At 41.8% G+C, this 21595-nt stretch overlaps 1 protein-coding gene across 1 annotated transcript in view; it reads left to right on the top strand.

Moving 5' to 3' along the window:
* The window catches only part of LOC145983096 (periodic tryptophan protein 2 homolog), a 33013-nt gene continuing 11418 nt past the window's right edge, over nt 1–21595 (top strand). Inside the window, exons 1-4 of the mRNA XM_083116368.1 lie at nt 1–176; nt 13056–13168; nt 15821–15915; nt 17753–17881. Coding sequence (XP_082972494.1) covers nt 159–176; nt 13056–13168; nt 15821–15915; nt 17753–17881 — 355 coding nt within the window. The 5' untranslated portion in view covers nt 1–158. The remainder of the gene's footprint in view (nt 177–13055; nt 13169–15820; nt 15916–17752; nt 17882–21595) is intronic.

Here is a 21595-nt window from a genome sequence, read left to right as displayed (position 1 = left end):
GACAACTAAACGTAACAACTTAGGTATTTATTATCTGACGTCAAAACACAAGGGTGTCCTCGCGTTGTGCGATAAAGGAGCCAACAGCAGAAAGGGAAAGCACGTCGCCTCAAAATGTACGGTGGAACCAGTAAGTGAACTGAATAAATTGTGGGAAAATGAAGTTTGCATACAAGGTAAAATATACAGAGTTAGCTAAGATGTTTGTCAATGTATTGGTATATGAAATGGGAAACAAAGCAGTAGAGCTTGTCTTGCCAGGGATCCGGGCTCAGTCCTTGTAGTAGTATTTTTTGCTAAAATTTCAGAGTTGCTTGGTGCATGTGCACTATTCTGATTTTATTTGCATACTCGACAAAATAGATATATATCCAGGATTAGTTTTAGAAAAAGAAAGGTTCCGGTAATCTGTACACACATACCACATTCCTTTGGTAAAAATAAAATGTTAATAGTTTTATTCTCAATAATAAAATGTGCCAGTACGGTGCAAGGGCGCCTACAGGATTTTTTTTTCTCAGGGGCCAGTCATAGAAACTTATTATTATTAGGTAACACTTTACTATACCGGAGACGGATTTCTTCAAATTTACAGAAGAAGGTACTTACGCAAATCATTTTCTGTAGCGTTGTTGATGTTCGGGAATGTAGTTTAGTTTTGATCCATTTTAATGCGAATGCATGTGGTTTTCTACGAAAATCTATTTGCTACTCGCTATTGCTGCTGCCGCCATTTGCTTCCTGCACGAGAGCACAATACGCTCTCGTATTGTCCGTATATGCTAAATTGAACGAAAGGAGTGCTAATGGAACCTAACCTAACAGGCCTAACCTAACCTAGTAGGCATACCTCGTCCCCGTGATGGGTCGTGGGGCTATCGTGAATTTTGGGGCTAACTTCAATGGTTTATGGGGCTACCCGTTGATGGTTTGTGGTAAATAAGGAACAACAGTAAGTACTCGTTAATGTAAGAAATAGACATTATTTTCGTTAGAAATTCATTATTTCACCTAAAGAAATGTTCCGCAATGTAAAAAATTGTGAAATAAATCATTGATAGGTGTCTCCGGTATAGTAAAGTAGTACCTATTATTATTATTTTTTGGGCATGAGTTTACAATACCGGACCACACACCAATTTCTATAAAATTTCGCCTACTTACTAATTTCGGTGTCCTGATAACATATCTGTAGTTCATATTTGACGGTCACTTGTTGAAATTGTACATTTACGTGTAGAACTTGTTAAATAATGTTGCGATTTACCACGGTGATTGTCCATACACAGCAATTCGGAACCATCTTTCTTTCACAATTCGTTAATGGTCTTCCTTTACGCACAACAATCTTGCTGACGTCAGACGAGGAATGCCTACAAGGCCTGTTATGTTAGATTCCATTAGCATAAGTACAAAGAAAAATTAATGTTTTAGCTAAGAGAACTATACCTTGTCTTGCCTGTTGATTTCTTCATGTTACGAAAATGGCATCTTCCTTGGAGCTATTGTTCTTATGGTAGGGTTCATAGTTTATTTAGTTTTTTCTCGATTTCCATATTTGACCTCCAATTATTTCATGCAGATTCGTGATTAGGAGTTCACAGGCGAAATTTCATAGAAATTGGAGAGTGGTTCGGTATTGTAAACTCGTTCCATTTTTTGTTGTTGCCTATTACTACTACTATAAATCAGGTAACAGTATGGTATAGTGAAAACACATTTCACTCATTTATTTCCTAATTATTTACATTTGAACTTACATGTTATGCATAGCGGAACATTTTTTAACGTGGTATTTTGTTTTTTCCCCTGAAGAAAGCGTATTTTTTTCACATTACAAGTATTTATTGTTCGTTGCTAATTCGCTTTCGTTACACACAATATGGCGGGCAAATCTTGACTCACGTTGTCCATCGTCAGCTGATATGCAGTGTTTCCAAACTTATTAACTGAAAAATGCCGCACAAACTATTTACAAAAGGTTTTTAAGCGAAAATTAATCCACAAACCATTCACGGAAGGTTAGGTTAGGCAAACACAGAAAAATAATTCCAAATAAGGAACGAGTTTACAATACCGGACCACTCTCCAATTGCTATGAAATTTCAGCTACTTACTAGTTGAGACCTCCTAATCAGGAATCTGCATGTAATAATTGGCGGTCGAGTATGGAAATCAAGAAAGAAACAAAATAAACTGTTTTCTTAACCCTACCATAAGAACAGTAGCTCCTCGGAACATGCCATTTCCACCAAATGGATGTCACTTATCGCACAACGCTTTAGCAACATTGTGTTCTGACGTCACGGGAGAGAGCTTTTTCATGTTAGGCAAGGTATAGTTCTCTTAGCCAAAATATTTATTTTTCTTTGTATTTATGCTAATGGAACCTAACCTAACAGACCTAACCTAACTTCGTACGCATTCCTCGTCTGACGTCAAGATTGCAAGATTGTTGTGCGTAAAGGAAGAGCATTAACGAATTGCGAAAGAAAGATGGTTCCGAATTGCTATGTATGGACAATCAATGTGGTAAATCGCAAGGTTATTTTACAAGTTCTACACGTAAATGTACAATTTTAACAAGTGACCGCCAAATATGAACTACAGATACGTCATCAGGACACCGAACTTAGTATGTAGGCGAAATTTTATAGAAATTGGAGAGTGGTCCGGTATTGTAAACTCATGCCAAAATGAAATTGGAAAAGAAAACGGTCACACGTCATCTTGTTTCCAAACTTATTAACCAAAAAATGCCGCACAAACTATTCACAGAAGGTTTTTAAGCGAATTTGAAGCGAAAATTGATCCACAAACCATTCACGGAATGTTAGGTTAGGTTCAGTTAGGTTAGGGAAACATAGAAAATTAAATTAGAAAAAAAACCGCTCCCATGTCATCTTGTAAAACTACCGCGTGGTTGCTACACTAACAGTGGGTTACATAATCGAACGCACGGAACATTTGATTCACGTAGTCGACGGTAATGGTGGCAAGAGCTATGGTGCATCGGAAATACATTTATGTCGAAAAATACATGATTCACCGGCCGAATAAGTTGAATGAAGGGAGAAAACACTTCCATGAGCTTCCAAAAGTCTACAGAAACTCAGTTCCGTAAGTAGTTTCTCCTGTAAATTTGAAGAAATGTGTTTTCACTATACCATACTGTTACCATAAATCATAAAATTCAAATTGAATTGAAAATGCTTTGGCATTGTATACAAGTTCAGACTCTAGTCTACTATTTTGATAGAAACTGGATTTGCCTTGCTTTCTCTCAGTAAACGGTAATGGTGCTGATTGTTTTATGATTTTTTTCAAATTCTCCTAGCAGGAAGACTAATTATAGCAGAATTTTGGAAATCATTGTCACACGAAATTTGAACCTTCCTTAATGTAATGAGCACTGTTTGGATTAAAAGAAAAGTTATTTATTTTGAAAAAAAGGTAAATATGCGATATTGCCCGAATGGATTTCTTCAAATTTACAAGATAAGCTACTTACTGAAATCAGTTTCTGTAGCATTGTCGAAGTTGTTCGAGGTATTTTCTTTCGCGGAAACCGAAAACTTCACCATAGAATGCTGCAGAACAAGAAATAATTACTTTTTTATGTAGGGAACTTGCATTTTCTGTAAAGCAACAACATTATGCCGTTTTTTCCATTATGTACCTGCAGATGGCGCGAGCATCGAAAGTCACGCGGTCTCGCCAGTGTTTCCAAACGTTCCTTTTTCTTAACGAGATTTTTTTTTAACTAAACTTACCTAACCTAACCTTGCCAGAAATGGTCCGTGGGGCTATCGTGAATGTTTTTTGGAGCTATCCGTGAATGGTTCGTGGGGCTATTGTGAATGGTTTTTGGGGATATCGTGAATGGTTTTTGGAGCTACCCGTCAATGGTTCGTGGGGCTATCCGTCAATGGTTTGTGATGACATAATGAACACGAAAGTAGGTATTTTTTGGTGAAGAAGGTTGAAACACTGCATACCTACTCCAAATCGACAAAACACAAGCAAGACGTGCAATGATCCATGACGAGTGCACGCCATATTGTCTGTTACCCAAGCGGAACAAGGAAGACAAATAATGACTTGTAATATGAAAAGTTGACACTATTTTATGGAAAAAGGCATAACTTCACCTTAAAGAATCTTCCGCAATGCAGAATAGGTAAGTATCAATGCTAAAATTAACGAAATAAACGAGTGAGAGGTGTTCGGGCGATATCGCATAATTACCGAAAAAAAAACAACTTAAAAATTACCTTACGCAAGTATGCGTGCTTCTCGTGGACAATGTATTTTCCGTTGACAAGCGACTGTAAGTATCATAGACTAGTGGGAATTTTAGGTTGAAGTAAATTGGAACCTTAGTGGAATGCATTTAGGGACTTTATTTTAATGCTAAGAGAAACAAACCTGACCTGCCTAACCTAACCACGAAAGCATATATTGAACAAAATCTTAAGTAATTATTAAAACTCTGCAGAATGTGTTAACAGACGTAAATCAAAATCAAACCATGTAAAAATTGCATTTGTTGCATGATAAAATCACAATAAAACAAAAGGATCTTTGGGCCTAATAAACATCGATCACTTCGTTGATGATCATTTCTTTGTATTTTTGTACTTTTCCACAATGCACAGATATCAGTCAGTCAGAGACCACTTAATCTACTGTCCTTCATGGTACCTATGATCCATGTTTTTATGTGCCGAAGGGTAATGTAAAATAATAATATTAATATTTCAAAATGATGGGGTGTGAATTACAAAGGTCAGATTCCGACTTCGGGAAATAATTTTCCTGAGTTTTAGTAATGCCGAACAGCCATGAAATTCCAAAGGATATTTAAAAGAGATTAATTCTTGATATTTTCTGCACTATAGGTGTCTGGAATTTCGTCTCACGAACATCAGGATTATTAATATTTCATTCCCAATGCCATCCCGCACATCTCTAGTTACGAAAGTCAACATGATTCTAGTTCTCTCTCTCTTCTAGTGTCTCTTGTGAAAACTTCTCTTGTCAACTTGTTGAACACGGAAATTAGCTCAGTTGGTAGAGCATCTCATGGCTACCACACGGGAGACCCGGATTCGAAACCTAGGGCATATGATATAGACCAAGAATTTTTCCTGTTTCTGCCCAGCTCTGAGGTCCACCCAGCCTCATATAAATTGGTACCTTGGGGGTAAAGGTGGCCAGGCATGATGATGATCACATCATCCCAACTATGGCCGAGTTCAAGAATGTGTGGAGCTCTATACCTCCACATCACCCCATATGCCTTCATTGCACATGTGCACACGCACAGGGGTAGCTTTACTTTACTTTACTACTTACGGCAGTTAATTACTGTAACTGACAGTGTGTAAATCACAGAAAACCATATTATTTGTAATAAAATATTTGCTACCTGTTCACTATTCAAATTACTTAAACTTTTTCCAGAATTCTCGGTGCGGGCGCCCTTGATGGAGGGCAAGGTTCGAAGGCTTCTGGCCGAAAGTTCACTTGTTTCTGGTCCCACTACAACGTTGGTGAAAACATTCTCTTGTTATTTTGTTGGACATTCATTCCTACAAAAAATTCAGCAGGCAATTCACACATACAACCATCTACTAAGAGACAAAATTATTATCTCTAGTAACATATATTACCCTTGTCTGTGACCTGTAACATCAATAGTATCCGAGCACCTGAAATGTGACAAGGCAAGATACGGATCAAAATTCCTTTCATTTCTGGCGAGTCAAGTGTGGAATAAACTGCCTGTCCTTGCAGAGAGGAGAGAAATTTGGTCAAAATTAAAGGACAAATTAGGAAATCAATTCTTCTTTGTAGTTAATCAGTGGTGATTTATTCATTCTTGGTTTTGGACTTTTAACCACTGTTATTTTCAAAAAAATTACCAACGTTTCGGAGGCTGAATCTGCCTCCGTCTTCAGGGTAGCGTGTAATCTGTTAAATCATATGGTGTGTATAAATGGTTGCCTTAGAGGATTATTCTTGGTGGCCTAGGCTCCACCTAGTCTGTCGGGCACAAGGACAAAGTTGCCAGGGAGGATTATCAGTGGCTCAGGCTTCACTTCGTCCACACTACCCTGAAGATGGAAGCAGATTCAGCCTCCGAAATGTTGGTAAATTTTTTGAAAATAACAGTTGTTGAAAGTCCAAAACCAAGAAGGAAATAAATCTACGAATACTGACAGTTTACCTCATCACCGCCTCCTCATGTGCTACATGAATAACTGTTTAAACTTACTTTTCTTTCTTATGATTTTTAAAATTACATACATGTCTAATTTCCATATTCTGTATATCTATCTATATGCAATTTGCATAACTGTATACTTAACATATTAATTCGTGTAGGATTAAAAGTGTTTATTTGTACAGAGCATTTACTGACATTCGCTACGAGACTTGGCGGCAAGCTGCCCGGCATCAGCGCTTGTCTTTCCCGGTGAATGGGTCAGCGACAGTCGCTCGAGTGGGCTATTAAAATTACAGTTTTCATATTGTGTACTAACCTTGACTACAGAAGGCGTTGAAAATGATGTCCCTCTGCTGCAACACATTCCTGGCATCTCCGAAGGAAATTGGCATTTACACGTGCAAGGTTTAATATAAGCGACTGTCGTGGACCCGTTCACCGGGAAAGACAAGCGCTGATGCCGGGCCGCTTGCCGCCGAGTCTCGTAGCGAATGTCAGGGAATGCTCTGTAGTTAGATAATCAGTGTAAAATAGACTGCAAGCATAAATGGAACCCTACTTCAAATAATAATATTTGCTGTAACTTACGGCCTGTACGTCACAGAAAACAATACTTTTTGTTATAAAATATCGCTACAATTTCACCATTCGAATTACATTAACTCTTTCCAGAAATCTCGGGGGGTGGGGGGTGCAAGTGCTCCTGCGGACACTCATGTTGCATACTTCTGCTTCAGTCTCTTTCGTCTCACACCGATGATCCTACTAAGTTAGCGACAATTTTGAGTGTTTTCTTTATCCTTCTTTGATTTTTATTTAGCCCTTTTGGCCCTCCTTGCTTTTATCCATATATATATATATATATATACATACAGGGTGATTCTAAAGGTATAGTACAAACGAAAACCACAGATACCTCCCATGAAATAGAGATGAAAGTTCCCCTTCCACTTTGCCGAGAGATGCCTCCGTGAGGAGTTAGACAACGCCGAAAACGTGTGAAAATGAACTTCACACCTCTGTACAGCCAGTACCAGTGAAGATAGAAAGGCGGAACAAACGAAGTCAAAAGGAACACCAAAGTCGCCCATCCGAAAAACACTAGGCGGCAGCTGCGCAAGACAAGTGAAGGGAAAGGGTAGTGATCGACAACGGTAGGGACAAAAGAAGCAATGAAGCATGAAGTAACAATTGCACAGCGGGAAACAAACACCATGACTGAAGCAGTGCAGTCGAGAAAAGTAGTGCGGGGTTGCAGAACCACGGGAGGACGACTTAGGATGTAAAAACACACCGAGAATGCAAGCAAAGTGGTCCGTGACACTCGACAGGCAACAGACGCGTACATGGTTCGGGGCAGAAATGGCGGCGCTGGCGGTGCAGCGCAAGGGGAGTCCCCAAAACACAGTGGGGAGACACTGCAGCAAGAACAAAGCACGGTGCAACAAAAGAGAAAGAGGACGGGACGGGGAATGGTTCCAGCCAAGAAGACAACAAATGCGGGACGAGGGATTCCCCGTAGCAGCACCGAGGGGATGTCACACAGAGGTCGTGCGCCAGTAACTACGGGCACAGGAGGTTATTGCTAATGAAAAGTGCACGTACAGATAGGACTACGTACCCCGTACTGACGTAACAAACGTCGTGATGGGGCCCAATCAGCCTCTTAGAAATGAAGCCGGAGGCACATCGCTGGGTGGGAGCAGGCGAAAGGCTGCGGGAGTGTCGTACGGACCCCACCACTCCATATGGTGGACGACACTAATGGACGAGGTCGGAATGTTTCCATCCCGATCACCAGGTCCACCGTTCCCAGACCTGACGCGGCTGCTTGCTTCCGAGCGCAACCCCAGCCGAACAGCTCGAGTCCCTCCTCGGCCGCAGCCTTCTGCTCCGAAACCAAGCGTGGCCTCATAGTACCGCAGCCGCACACTGCCGCGTGGGTGTGAGACCGGGCCGAGCAAGGCTGGACAGATAAACTGCGTGGGACAATCGTGTAATGATTTTTGATTTTTTGATTTTGAATTTAAAATTTTGGGTGCGTCAGCACTAAGGCTATTTTGCACCCATCACATTATACGGGGTCCAGCCCCTTATCGTTACACAACGTTACACTCTAACGTTGCATAACTAAAATCATAAAATATTAAAATGTTCTGACTTTCGTTAAAAGCTGAGGCTGTAAAGGAGCACTCAGCACAAATAAGGACAAAACACAGGACAACACAAACAAAATTATACTGGCTATGGGGCCAGCCGCCAGAGCCTCGTTAGTCTGCAGTCCAGGGTGTACTACGTGGAAGTGAGGTTGACTATTGGGTGCACTACATGGAAGGAGCACCCCTTACACCCCAATCGTGTAATGAAGCTACGTGGGGGTATGCACGTCTGTTCAACTGCTGGGTTACCCCACATTGGTGTACACAAACACCACACGATCGTACGTAGTGTTCCCTGTCGGCTCGAGCAATACCGATGAAGTACGTGTTGTGGGTGAATGGGGCAAGAATGAAGGACGCTACATGTGTTCCACGATGACAAGGCCCCAGAGTACATAGCCCCACCTGACGGCAGTGGTCAGGTAGTGAAGAGCACAGGCACGGGTGGCTCAGGAACGTCAGCTGATTGTACCACAGCGCCGTGCGGACGTGTGGGCTGATTGGAAGTGCAGTGTCAAAGAGCGTGTCAGTGAAAGAGCCGGTGCGGTGGTGGTGTGCTTGACGTACGACAATTGAGTACGTTGTTTCGAAGCCGTTGTGACCAGTGTGTGTGTGTGTGTGCCACCTGTGCACTGCAGTACAGTATTCCATAATTGGCACTATCCTCACCGTACCATGGAACGGTACACATTTGTAGAACTGAGGGACATGCATTTTGTCTACGGCCTTGCAGATGGCAATGGCCGAGCAGCTGCACGCCTTTATCGCGGACGGTATCCGGAGAGGCGACAACCCGACAGCAGGTTTTTTTTCGAACGTGCACCGTACCCTTGGTGAATCGGGTGTGTTACGTGCAGGCCATCATGTCGGTCACCCAAGACATGTGCGCACCGCGGCGGTCGAGGAGGACGTACTTGCTCGCGTGGACGACACACCGTCCACTAGCACCCGTAGCATTGCACGTGCAGTGGGAGTATCACAGTCGACAGTGTGGCGTGTCCTTCATGATGATCTGCTGTATCCCTATCATCCACAGCGAGTCCACGCGTTGCAGGCTGGGGATTACCCACGACGTGTGGAATTCTGTCAACGACTGTTGCAGTTTTGTACCGACGATCCCCGTTTTTTGCGCCATGTGCTTTTCACGGACGAGGCAACATTCACCCGTGAGGGCATTTTCAATTGCCGAAACAGCCATGTGTGGGATTATGAAAATCCACATGCAGCAGTCGAGGTGCACCATCAGACCCAGTTTGCAGTGAATATCTGGGCAGGTATCATCGATGAACAGATTATCGGTCCATACCTGCTGCCACCACGTTTAAATGGCTGCCTCTATCGCACCTTTCTTGCATCAGTCCTTCCAGAGCTGCTAGAAGATATACCCCTCAACGTGCGACATCGTATGTCGTTTCAATTGGATGGAGCGCCTGCACATTTTGATGGCACAGTGCGAACCCTTTTGCACCGTACCTACCCACAGCGCTGGATCAGCAGAGAGGGCCCCGTCCCCTGGCCCGCCCGTTCGCCTGACCTCACACCAATGGATTTCTTCTTGTGGGGCCATGTGAAAACACTCGTCTACGAGACCCCGGTGCCTGACAAGGAAACATTGGTAGCGCGGATACTTGCAGCATCGGCCGAGGTGTGTACCATGCCAGGGATTTTTGATAGGGTTCGCCAGAATTTCCTGCGACGCTGCAATGCCTGCATTGAATGTGGTGGTCGTCAATTTGAGCAACTTTTGTAACAACGTCAGTCCGGGGTACGACTACGTACTACGTACTTTTCCTATCTGTAAGTGCACCTTTGCGTGGCAATAAACCTCCTGTGCCCATAGTTGCTGTGTTCGTCCTGCTGGCGCACGACCTCTGTGTGACATCCCCTCAGTGCTGCTACGGGGAATCCCTCGTCCCGCATTTGTTGTCTCCTTGACAGGTACCATTCCCCGTCCGGTCCTCTTTCTCTTTTGTTGAACCGTGCTTTGTTCTTGCTGCGGTGTCTCCCCACTGTGTTTGGGAACTCCCCACGCGCTGCATGTGTTTGTTTCCCGCTGTGCAATTGTTACTTCATGCTTCATTGCTTCTTTTGTCCCTACAGTTGTCGATTGCTACCCTTTCCCTTCACTTGTCTTGCGGGACACTCCTATTTCCTTTGTGGAACCCCATGCGCATGCGTTGCGCAGCTGCCGCCTAGTGTTTTTCGGATGGGCGACTTTGGTGTTCCTTTTGACTTCGTTTGTTCCGCCTTTCTATCTTCACTGGTACTGGCTGTACAGAGGTGTGAAGTTCATTTTCACACGTTTTCGGCATTGTCTAGCTCCTCACGGAGGCATCTCTCGGCAAAGTGGAAGGGGAACTTTCGTCTCTATTTCATGGGAGGTATCTGTGGTTTTCGTTTGTACTATACCTTTAGAATCACCCTGTATATATATATGGAAACAGTATTAACTCATTTTCTACACAAACCGCTGTCATTATGTATAACACAGTGAGGAGAGTTTCCATGGGAGATTTCAGTTTCATCTGTGTCCCAGGAGTCCGTCGGGCAACGCCGGCAAAAAAGATGAGAAGTTGAAGTAAGGTAGAATGCATGGTTTCGGCCAAGTATTAGATCAGTATTTTCAAAACTAGCATCCTCGCCTTGTAATCAAGTGGTGATGCATTTAGTTCTCTGAGTGTACACAGCTCTCCCGGGCATTCAACACTCATATGACTTCTGCAGTTAACTTGAAAATTTGTAACGAGTACCGTGTGAGGCAAAAACTAGCATTAATGGGTTTCCCGTTTGTTGTTGTAAAATTTCGATGCTGCGTATTCTAGCTTCTTGCAGTCTCCTACGCTGTGTGTATTCTAGCTAACTTTACACCCATAGTACAGGAAACCACGAAGTCGATGGTGGTCAGGGTCGATTAGATTTTCTGTGTTTCATCCTTTTTCGAGCCGAGTTGTTGGTACATTGTGCTACGCACTCTTTATCTGCTGATCCGAAAAATTTTACATTATGAGTTTGAGTTTTCAATTAGAACCTTAAACCTAAAAAATAGGCATTCAATTGTGAATGAAAATGACGAAAATAGACAATCTACTTACCTAACTTGCCCCCTTCTTTCTTTTCATTCGCTTTCTCCAGAGATACCCGTGACAGAGAAAAAATCCTAACCCTACTAATAACCAAAGAAGGTGTTTCTAATAACCAAAGAAGGTCAAGCAATCGACCAGTCCTACCCCCCCCCCCCCCACTAATAAATGTATATTCTTCATTTTTCTTACATATTGAAATTTTGTGGACATTTCTGTCGAACTAGTTCTGATTTTTCGAGAAATTCGGAAATAATTTCTGGACATAAAGACCTCTCGCGGCACGTGTAATTGATACCAGGGCCTGATATTATGCTTTGATTTAGACATTTTTTAAATTTTGTGCACATAATATGCACATGGAGGCACAGACTGGTTCGGATCCCACTTTAAACTCGCTGAGCAGACGTTTCAAAATCAAGTTTTGTAGCCACGAAAACCAATGCACCATTTCATTTTTTGTGAATCCCCCTTTTGACCCCTAGTTTTTCTTGTATCAATCTCTGCGTCGAAATGTCAGAATTAATAAGCAGATCCAGACTACTTTCACTCCATTTTTCAAATTCTCTGGTGAAATATTTCACTGAACTCTTCAATTGAAATTTCATGAAGTCGAATTGAACCTGAGATGCATGTGTATGTACTTACAAGACCACTGAAGAAGTAACATTCAACAACGAAAGAGTTATAATCATTATTGTAAATTCACAAAGTCATGAGAAATAGACAGTGAAGGTGCAAGGCATGCAAGCAAGTGTTTAAGATAATCTGAACTATAAAAACAGATGACGTTATCACAGTTATAATTTAAATATAAATGAAAGGGAGTGTAGATCAAACTGTCTGTCATTAACTTCATTTTCTACACAAACCTAAGGAGGCCCTATATAAATCGAGTAGCGTAAATGTGGAAGGATTTTAACCTGTTTTTTTTTCCATGGTTTGGTTTGTATATAAAATGAGTTTCTGAACCTCTCTCCGAACACCGTTATCTACTGATTTCCTTCAAACGTCCACAGAATGAATCTTTATGATGAGATTGGGCTGTGACATCCGCTGAGGTAGTCCGACGTTTTCATGTCCATTTTGTAGCTGTAATCCGACCACAGGGAAACAGGGATGTCCTTCTAATTTACGTAACAACATTTTCGAGCTGAATTATGTCTGCCGGTAACAGTTGCAAGTGGTTTGGTTTGTATAGAAAATGAGTTTCAAACTAATAACTTTCCTTCGTATACGGTCATTGGACCAACACCACCAGGCACTGGAGTTATGTATCCTGTGCATAAAGTGGACTTAAAACACAAAAACCTGTCCCCCAACTCCCGATGTCTTGCTCGAATATCAAGAAGGGGCCCCTCAAACGATGGGGTTCGCATTGTCATCAATATGAAAAAAACAAAACAAATTGGGGGTAATGGGACTTTTGAAATCATCTATACTTTGGTCTTAAATGAAATAAATTAGCAAAACATCCAGGTGGGGCTGCAGATATTTTTCCAGGGCCAAGGGAACATAGCTCGAAATGTCAGAATTTATAACTTTTAATTTGTGTATCTTTTTTTTTTTTTTTTTTCCTTTCAGTTTTCCAATTTACTGGGAACAGTATATAGGAAAGGCAACCTTCTTTTCTCTACTGATGGTAACTCTGTTATAAGTCCCGTAGGAAACAGAATAACAGTATATGACCTAAAGAAGTAAGTATGATATTTGTTCTTGTAAAAGTTCCAATGTACAAGGTAGAATCAAAAAGTAAGGTAACAAGTTTTTTTCCACAGAAACCTTTATGTCGTGGTTGCCTAAACTGTGACAGGGTATACATGACACTGCACACTAACATTCCACATAGTCACCATATTTGTCTAAGCACGTGTTCCAGCGGGTGACCAATGCATCAATGCCTCGAGTGAAGAAATCAGTGTCAAGGCTGTCCAACCAGGTTTTCACTGCATCCTGTGCCTCTTGCACTGTGTTGAAGCGTCGTCCTCGAAGATGCTTCTTCATTGGTCCGAACAAATGGAAATCGCTGGGTGCAAGATCAGGGCTGTATGTGGGGTGTTCCAAAACCTCCCAGTGGAAACGTGCGACATGGTCACGGGTGAGCTGTGCTGTGTGAGGTCGAGCGTTGTCGTGTAACAACAATACATCCTCCCCGAGTGCTCCAGGTCGTTTCCGACGTATGGCCTCTCTCAATCTGTCCAATGTCTGGCAGTAGGTCACAGCATTGACAGTGGTACCACGTGGAAGGAATTCCAGGTGAATCACACCAAGGTGGTCCCAAAAGATCGTGGCCATTGTTTTCCTTGCACATGTTACTGTTTTAAACATTTTGGATGGGGGCGATGATGGATGTTTCCACATCATTGAGGAACATTTGGATTCCGGTGTCCACAATGGCACAGGTGTCGCATTACCCGTAATGATGCGATACAGAAATGACGACCCTTCTTGTTGATAACGGATCAGGTGGTTCAGACTCATGCCCATTCGTCTGCCTTTGTCATAATCAGTGAGACTTCTTGGTACCCAATGTGCACACACTTTGCGGTAGCCAAGCGTGTTGTGCACAATACTATGCACAGAAGCATACAAAATGTTCAGTGCATCTGCAATGTGTGACAGTGTGATTCGCCTATCCTCCCTAATCATTCCCTCCACCTGACAAATGTTCTGGTCGGTAGCTGAAGTTGACGGTCTGCCACTTTGCTGATCATCATTAATGTCAGTCCTGCCATTTTCAAACTCCTTACACCAACACCACACTTATTTCCTGGATAACACGTTGTTTCCATACACCTCCACAAGTTCCCGATGGATCTTGGCTGGTTTCTTCCCCTTCGCATGCAAAAACCTGATCACACTTCGCACTTCCACATTTGACCATGTTTCCAGTAACCCTGCCATCTTCGAACTGCGATTCTCTGCAACTGTGTCACCATGCTGCTCTCTAGCGGTCACCAGGGATACTATCCATCAATACCTACAACACACACACACACACAAAAAAAAAAAACAGTTACTAGCATATCGTTGTACATTTTCAGGGCACTTGTTACCTTACTTTTTGATTCTACCTTGTATTTTAATATTTTACCTTGATCGATTAATAATCTTAGCTCTGGTTAATTATGTTGAACTTATTTTGGTCCCTTCACAGACTCCCTTGAGAATTAAGTAAAACTTCAATGTTTTATGCAATATAAAATGTGTTTCAGATCATGGAAACTACAAATAACCAAGATATTTGATCTGAAAGTATGGCCCACCAGATATTTTTCCTGGGAGAGCACGTCATATGTGGGAGGGAGGGAGGGGAAGGGGGCTGCTTGATTTTGTCGTACTTTCAGAGGTCGTAGAGAACATGAAGACTACCAAATTATCTTCATGCCATTTTACTCACTTTGAGGCTCCTTATTCTGTATGAAAAAGATTCTCTCGGGCTATCGACCAGGTGGGTTGTGGAAAAGATTCCAAGCTTTCGAGAGCTAACGTTACTCTCATCTTCAGGGTAGGAGAGAGTGACGTCAGCTCTCGAAAGCTTGAAATCTTTTCCACAACTCAACTGGTCAATAGCCCGAGAGAATCTTTTCTTTGCCAAGAAAGCTTCAAGTCTTACTTCCTTATTCTGTAGCTTCATAATCAAAGGATAGAGGGTTTGATCCCTGGTGGAAGCACATTGCACAGTGGTACACATTCCATTTTAGACTGTAGGAGCAGTCCCAATTAGCCTATTTGAGCATAAGGTACACTTAAAACAATTTTTGACTTTTTTGGTTTTGCTCATTTGAATACTGCGAATTCTCAAAAAATGGCATTTAACCACGTGACAAAAATTCATGACTGCCACTCACATTTGTTATTTCTGTGGAAAGTGACAAAATTATAGTAAGTATGTTACTGGATAGATTATGCATCCTGTAAAGTGTAAATATCTTACAAATCTTGCAAAATCTTTCTTTTATGCAAATTCATCAAATATGGGAAGAAATACGCATATGCAGAGTTAAGTAAATGACTTCATCATGACAGCACCTCTGCTGGCATCTTGTTTCCATAGAATACTGTCGCTTTTAGAATATTATCAGACAATGAATGTAAATGCCAATAACAATCACGATGCCATGGGATTGCATACATTCAGGATGGAAAGTGCCATTTTTTTTATGGTTCGTAGGATCGAAAGGAGGGCTCGAGGAGCAAATAGCTAAGCAGGTTTCTTTTATGTCCTTTACAGCTTGTGAACAGTACCCGTGGAGCAAATAGCACACATAAATGCATGTCTGACATATCTTATGATATTCATTTGTAATTGTTTTTGTGTTTGCTAATTTTTTCTGTTTCTTTTGTAGTAACAAAGCTGAAACTCTTCCAACAGAGAGCAAATTTAATTATGAGGCTCTTGACCTGTCACCAAATGGCTGTATCTTGCTAGCTGTTAATGAAGGTATGTTTCGATGCATGATGAATCCATCTGCCCTCCCTCAGTTTCCAAGAATTTTGCATGTTTTATTTTAAAGAATGTGTGTATGAGATTAAGAGAGATATGAATGTGTGTATGAGATTAAGAGAGATCTAATTGAGTAGGTGGGAAGGTTATTGGTGCTGTCTGGACCCAAACCACTTACCAAGCACACATGTTTTAGCCTTGCAAGCAAACACAAAAGAACGGTCTCCAAGGTCAGGTCTTACAAGTTGGTTCCTTTGCCACATAAGGAAAGGACAAATGAACACTAAATTGAAAACCTGGTTTTACTCATCATTAATTAGTTAACGTAAAAGTGGCAGAATAAATCGCATTAACCCTAAAATAGCATGACAAAAAATTGTTGCAACTGTTTGGGAACCTCTAATGTATTACATTTATAAATCTCATGTTTCAGCCATTTGAATATCTTATTTATTTGCTGACATGTGCACCTAAATCATATTAATAAAATGTACCTTTTTTTCAGTAAAAAATATTTTAAAATGATACACATTTTTCTTGTGATGCAACAGCATATTTATTTTTATTGTACAATTTTAAGAAAGTTAGTGTCTACATAACATAAATGACAAAGAAGTGACAGCACTACTGAGTTGGAAATTTAATAGTGGCAACTATTAATTTACAAATGATACGAAAGAGATACCTCTGTGAAACTTTTACAGCCTTTTGATGTAGTCACCAGCATTGTGTACAACCGTTGCCAGCGATGTGGAAGTCGTAGTATTTCTGTAGCAGTGCCTGTTCTGTTGATGGCTTGAATGGAGCAGTCTATTGCCTGAAGAATCTCTGGAACAGTTCGGAAGCGAATGCCCTTCATCTTAGGGATCAAATCAAAGTCACAGGCGCTTAAGTCTCGGTAGTATGGGGGATGGTAGAGTATCTGCCAGCCCCATCGAGCTAACAAATCAGTCACAGGTTATATATGTATACAGACAGTTATATGCCCAAGCATTGTCCTGCAAAATGACGGGAGGATTCAGCAGAAAGTGTCCCCTCTTCTTTCGCAACGCAGGTCACAGGTTATATTCCTAAAATGAACTGTAATACCACAGACAAGTTAATATGTTAATAAAATTAACTTGTCTGTGGTAATACTGCACATTGACAGTCTGTCCTGGAAGTATGTTGAGTATCACCAAGACTTTCACATTAGTGGGGTTCTGACTACCAACTTTAGACTGCCAACTCAACGATACTCTATTCCTCTCGTCACTGTGCGTGTGCCTAGTGTTGGAAGGAAGAGTCCATTTACTGGGAGGTAGCTTAGGTATCAAACTAACATGTGGTATCAGTGGGTTCTGTTTCATGGCGTGTGTACAGCAGTGTTGCTACTATTAACTTTCCAACCCACGTATATATACCTAGCGTGCACGTGATTAATTACTAATCAGAGTTCACTTTAGTATCATCGTCTATTCTATTTCATTCTCTTTGCATTAAGATAAGGTATCATCTTGTTCTAGATAAACACACCCAACCTGCAAAACTTGAGACTTTTTGAAACAAAGTTGCATGTGCAGGGATTAGTATGTACAATCATTGTTTTGCATGAAATTAATTGTTAGGAGTTAATCACATGAAGGTCAGCAGCAAGTCACTGCATGTCTGAAAGGGTAATGAGTATATTGGGAACACCAGTTGCAGCTGCTCCAGCCTGTTAGAAAAATGTAGAATGTGTGGCGGCAGATTTGATCCTGCCATAATAAAGAGTTAAATTGCCAAAATATGAATCAAAGGTTTATATGGGTTTTGTATCTATTTAATAATTTCTCTCTTTTTTTTTTCTTTGTAGACGGCGAGGCTCATCTCATTAGCTTGATAAGTAAAACAATTATTCACAAGTATCGTTTCAATAGACCTGTTAAGTGCATTCGATTCAGTCCAGATGGAAAGTACTTCGCAGTCACAAAGGAGAATCATGGTAAGTGTTATTTCAAGAAAACTTGCTCTTAAAAGAATGTTTGGGCTGCCTGCATTTATTGTAACTTTTGCCTTCAGTATGTGTGAAAGAATAAGTATATACGAGACACAGGGTACATCAGAAAAATCCAGACAAGTGTCACGAGCCGGAAATAAAATGCTGTGTAATCAAAAACGCCAGCAGTCCCCGGGTGACGAGAGGTCGCCGGGGGAGTTGGAGTCGAGGGAGCGAAGCGCGAGGTGTGTTGCGAGTGACAGTGTTAAGTCGGTCCATTTAAAAGGTTTGGGCGAACCCACTGATGACACCTTCGATGGACCGATAGAGCGCCGCGTCGTGACCCAGCCGAGGAACCGCGAAGGAAATCAGGTACAGTGGTGACACTTTGGGTTTTATCATTGTCAGTGTTTACATATCTCGTTGGCTCGTGCGTGATCTCTCCCCCCCTCACTTGTGAGATTCTATTAAATATTGGTAAGGAGCAATGAGCGTAATTTATTCCATTCTTCATACACACATCCTCTTGCAGCCAAGCAGTTTAAGCCGGCGAACGGCCTAAACGTAACATGGTGGTTTAGTGCGCCGGTTTTGTCGTAGTATAGGCAAAATAGCTACCGGTCCCCCCTTCAATAAGTAAATTAAAATAATCACGTCAATTGAAACAATCACTATGTTTTCTGAAGTCACAAAATTTCCCAACGAGGAGCTCATTAAAGCCGCGGAAGAAGTTCTCAGGGATTCGCATGCGAGAAACAATTTCACCGCCCTCGATTCTTTTAGTGCAAACAATCCGTTCTTGCAAGTTAGAGCTATGCCTAACACAGTGCTAAGAGACCCTGCTTTAACGTCACATATATCAGAATCACAAATTGTTCACAACCAGCTCTCTAAAAATCAACAAGGCATTTTTGATGCATTACAGGGTAACGTATGTGTCTTACAAAATTTAGTCTCCATGACTCTTGCTCTCCGTAAAGATCACGACGATCTTAGAAATCAGGTACGTAGGGAATTGAACTCTAGGCGGCAGTCAGCACATTCCAGCTCGCAAGCAAAGGGCGTTCAATTCAGCGGATATGCCGCTCAGCGCTCTCAATTACTTAAAGAAGTCGAGAAATTTTTCTCTCGTCAGCACGAAGCTCAGTGCTCACAGACGACCGAACAGAGTTCGAGCGATACGGCTCCCGCTGAAACCGAGAGCAAAGTACGACACAGGTTGTCGTCGCACACGAGCAAGATTAACATCATAACAGCTGATATCACAAAAGCAGATGCAAATGTTTTGGTTTCAGCTTGCAACCCTGATTTTCTACCTATCGGCGGAGTAGCTTTAGCTTTTTCTAGAGCATGCGGACAGCAGCTGGACGATGAACTTCAAATCTTCAACAAAACACAGCCTGGCGACGTCAGAGTTACCCCAGCGTACAATCTATCTGCTAATTATATTTTTCATTCCGTCACTCCAGACAACAAGGACCCTGAAATTTTGCGAAAATGCTATGTTAATTGCCTAAATTTACTCTTAGCTTTAGGCCAAAGATCCATTGCTTTCCCACACCTAGCCACAGGTGCTTTCGGGTTCGACTCAGCAGCCGCAGCCAATATAGCCCTTTCATGTGCGAAGCAATTTTTAGAAGAACATCCTGATGAAATAGACTGTATTACGTTCTGCACTCATGCAAATTCTGACAAAGAGATATTTGAAGGCGAATTCAAACAGCTGTTCTCGTTTTCCGAATGTACAGATGAAATGAAAGAACGACATGCGAGAAAGAAGAAACCTAAACAGAAGCAAAATCGTAATATTGTTACTTCACTTGCCAGTGCACAGGAAGGTAACGCTGGAATTTCAGAAAAATTTCAGAAAATCACACTTCCTCTAACAAAAATCAACAACCTTTTCTTCGTTGACATAACTGTAGGAAACAAGCAAATACCAATGCTTTTAGATTCAGGTAGTACCACAACTGTCATGAACAGGCAAGACTTACCTAGAAATATCAAGGTAAAACAGAAATTTCATGTCTTAAGTGCTTTTAACAATTCAAAATTTTCACTAACAAACGAAACCGACTTACACTTCAAATTGGCCGATCAACCTTTTCTGCACACGGCACTTCTGTATGAAGGGTCAGGGAACCTCAACATTTTGGGAAATGATTTTCTAACAGCACATAGAGCCGTCATAGACACAAGTAGACGAACCTTGCAAATTACTCGTTTTGGCTCCTGGAAATTGCAAAGAGAAAAGAATGCTCAGGAACAAGTACACAAATTATCCAAAATCGCCACGGAACATTTAGAACAGTGTATCCAACCCACCTACACAACACAGGAGGAAGTAAAACTAAACCCTAGAGAACAAGCGGTGGTAAAAGTACAGCTTCTAAATTGCACAACCAGCGACAGTAGCCATATATTAAACCCCATTCCCAGATTTTCATCCCCTAAAGGAACTTGCATCCCTACCTCCCTCATGCATGAACACGAACCACACGTCCTCATTACAAATTTTTCCAATGATCCAGTTACCATTCCGACATTTACGACGATAGGGAAAGCTGATGCTGTCTTGGAAATAATTGGCCAGCAGGAAACGGGAGAGACAAACGGTCCTGCCGAGGCAAGGACGGAACCTATCTGGAACCCACTAAAGGAAAATAACAGCGACGATAGGAAGCCACATCGACATTTTTTGAAGGAACATTCTGAAGAACTCCAAAAGCGCATTTCTGAATCTCGGAACAACTTCGACAAAACGAAGATCGACATCAACCCCAACGTCTGTGAAGAAGACCGAGATAAACTACTAGAACTGACACACGAGTTCGCTGATGTCTTTAGTTGGAAAGAGGACGATATAGGAAGTTGCACCCTGTATGAACTGGATATCGATACAGGAGATTCGCCTCCAGTGTACACTCGACCCCACAGGATACCACCCCATACACTTCCAATCATGCAAGAAGAAATCAAGAAACTGCTACAACAGGGTGTCGTTTCTCCTATTTTAGCGCCACGCTGGAATTCTCCTATTTTGCTTGTGAAGAAACCAAATAACACGTACCGCGTCTGCTTCGACGCTCGTCGAATCAACGCCGTCGCCAAGAAGATAAGTTTTCCGGCACCTCATCTCATAGACATTGTAGAGAGGGCGGCAGGTTTCAAATATTATTCATCTATGGACATCCTCTCGGCTTATTTTCAGATACGCCTCACACCAAGTAGCCGTGAAAAAGTGAGTTTTCAAGTGCCGCAGATGGGGACTTACGCTTTTAATTATGCCCCACAAGGATTTGTCACGTCGGGAACAGCGTTAGCGATAGCGCTGAATTTAGCCCTCAACGTCGTTGACAACCGCCATTTGTTCTTCTATGCAGATGATCTCCTGGCAGTCTCTGACGACATACCCACTTCCTTGAAGATATTGCGTCACACTTTTGAAAGACTTAGGCTCGCTGGATTAAAATTGGCTCCTAAAAAGGCAAAATTCCTGTACGATGATATTGTCTATCTTGGACACCATTTATCCGAGAAAGGATGCGCTATTTCACCTAAAATGCTAGAAACTGTTAAGTCGTATCCGACCCCTACAAGCAAGAAGACTTTACGCCAATTTTTGGGCCTGGCAAATTTTTCCCGTCGTTACTCTCCATATTTTTCCAAACACGCATCAGTTCTTACACAACTGCTGAAGAAGGAAAGAAAATTTCGATG

This window comes from Lepisma saccharinum, unplaced genomic scaffold (genome assembly GCF_977018435.1).
Source record: "Lepisma saccharinum unplaced genomic scaffold, izLepSacc3.1 HAP1_SCAFFOLD_644, whole genome shotgun sequence".
Taxonomy (NCBI): domain Eukaryota; kingdom Metazoa; phylum Arthropoda; class Insecta; order Zygentoma; family Lepismatidae; genus Lepisma; species Lepisma saccharinum.
This window is presented reverse-complemented; position numbering and strand designations above follow the sequence as displayed.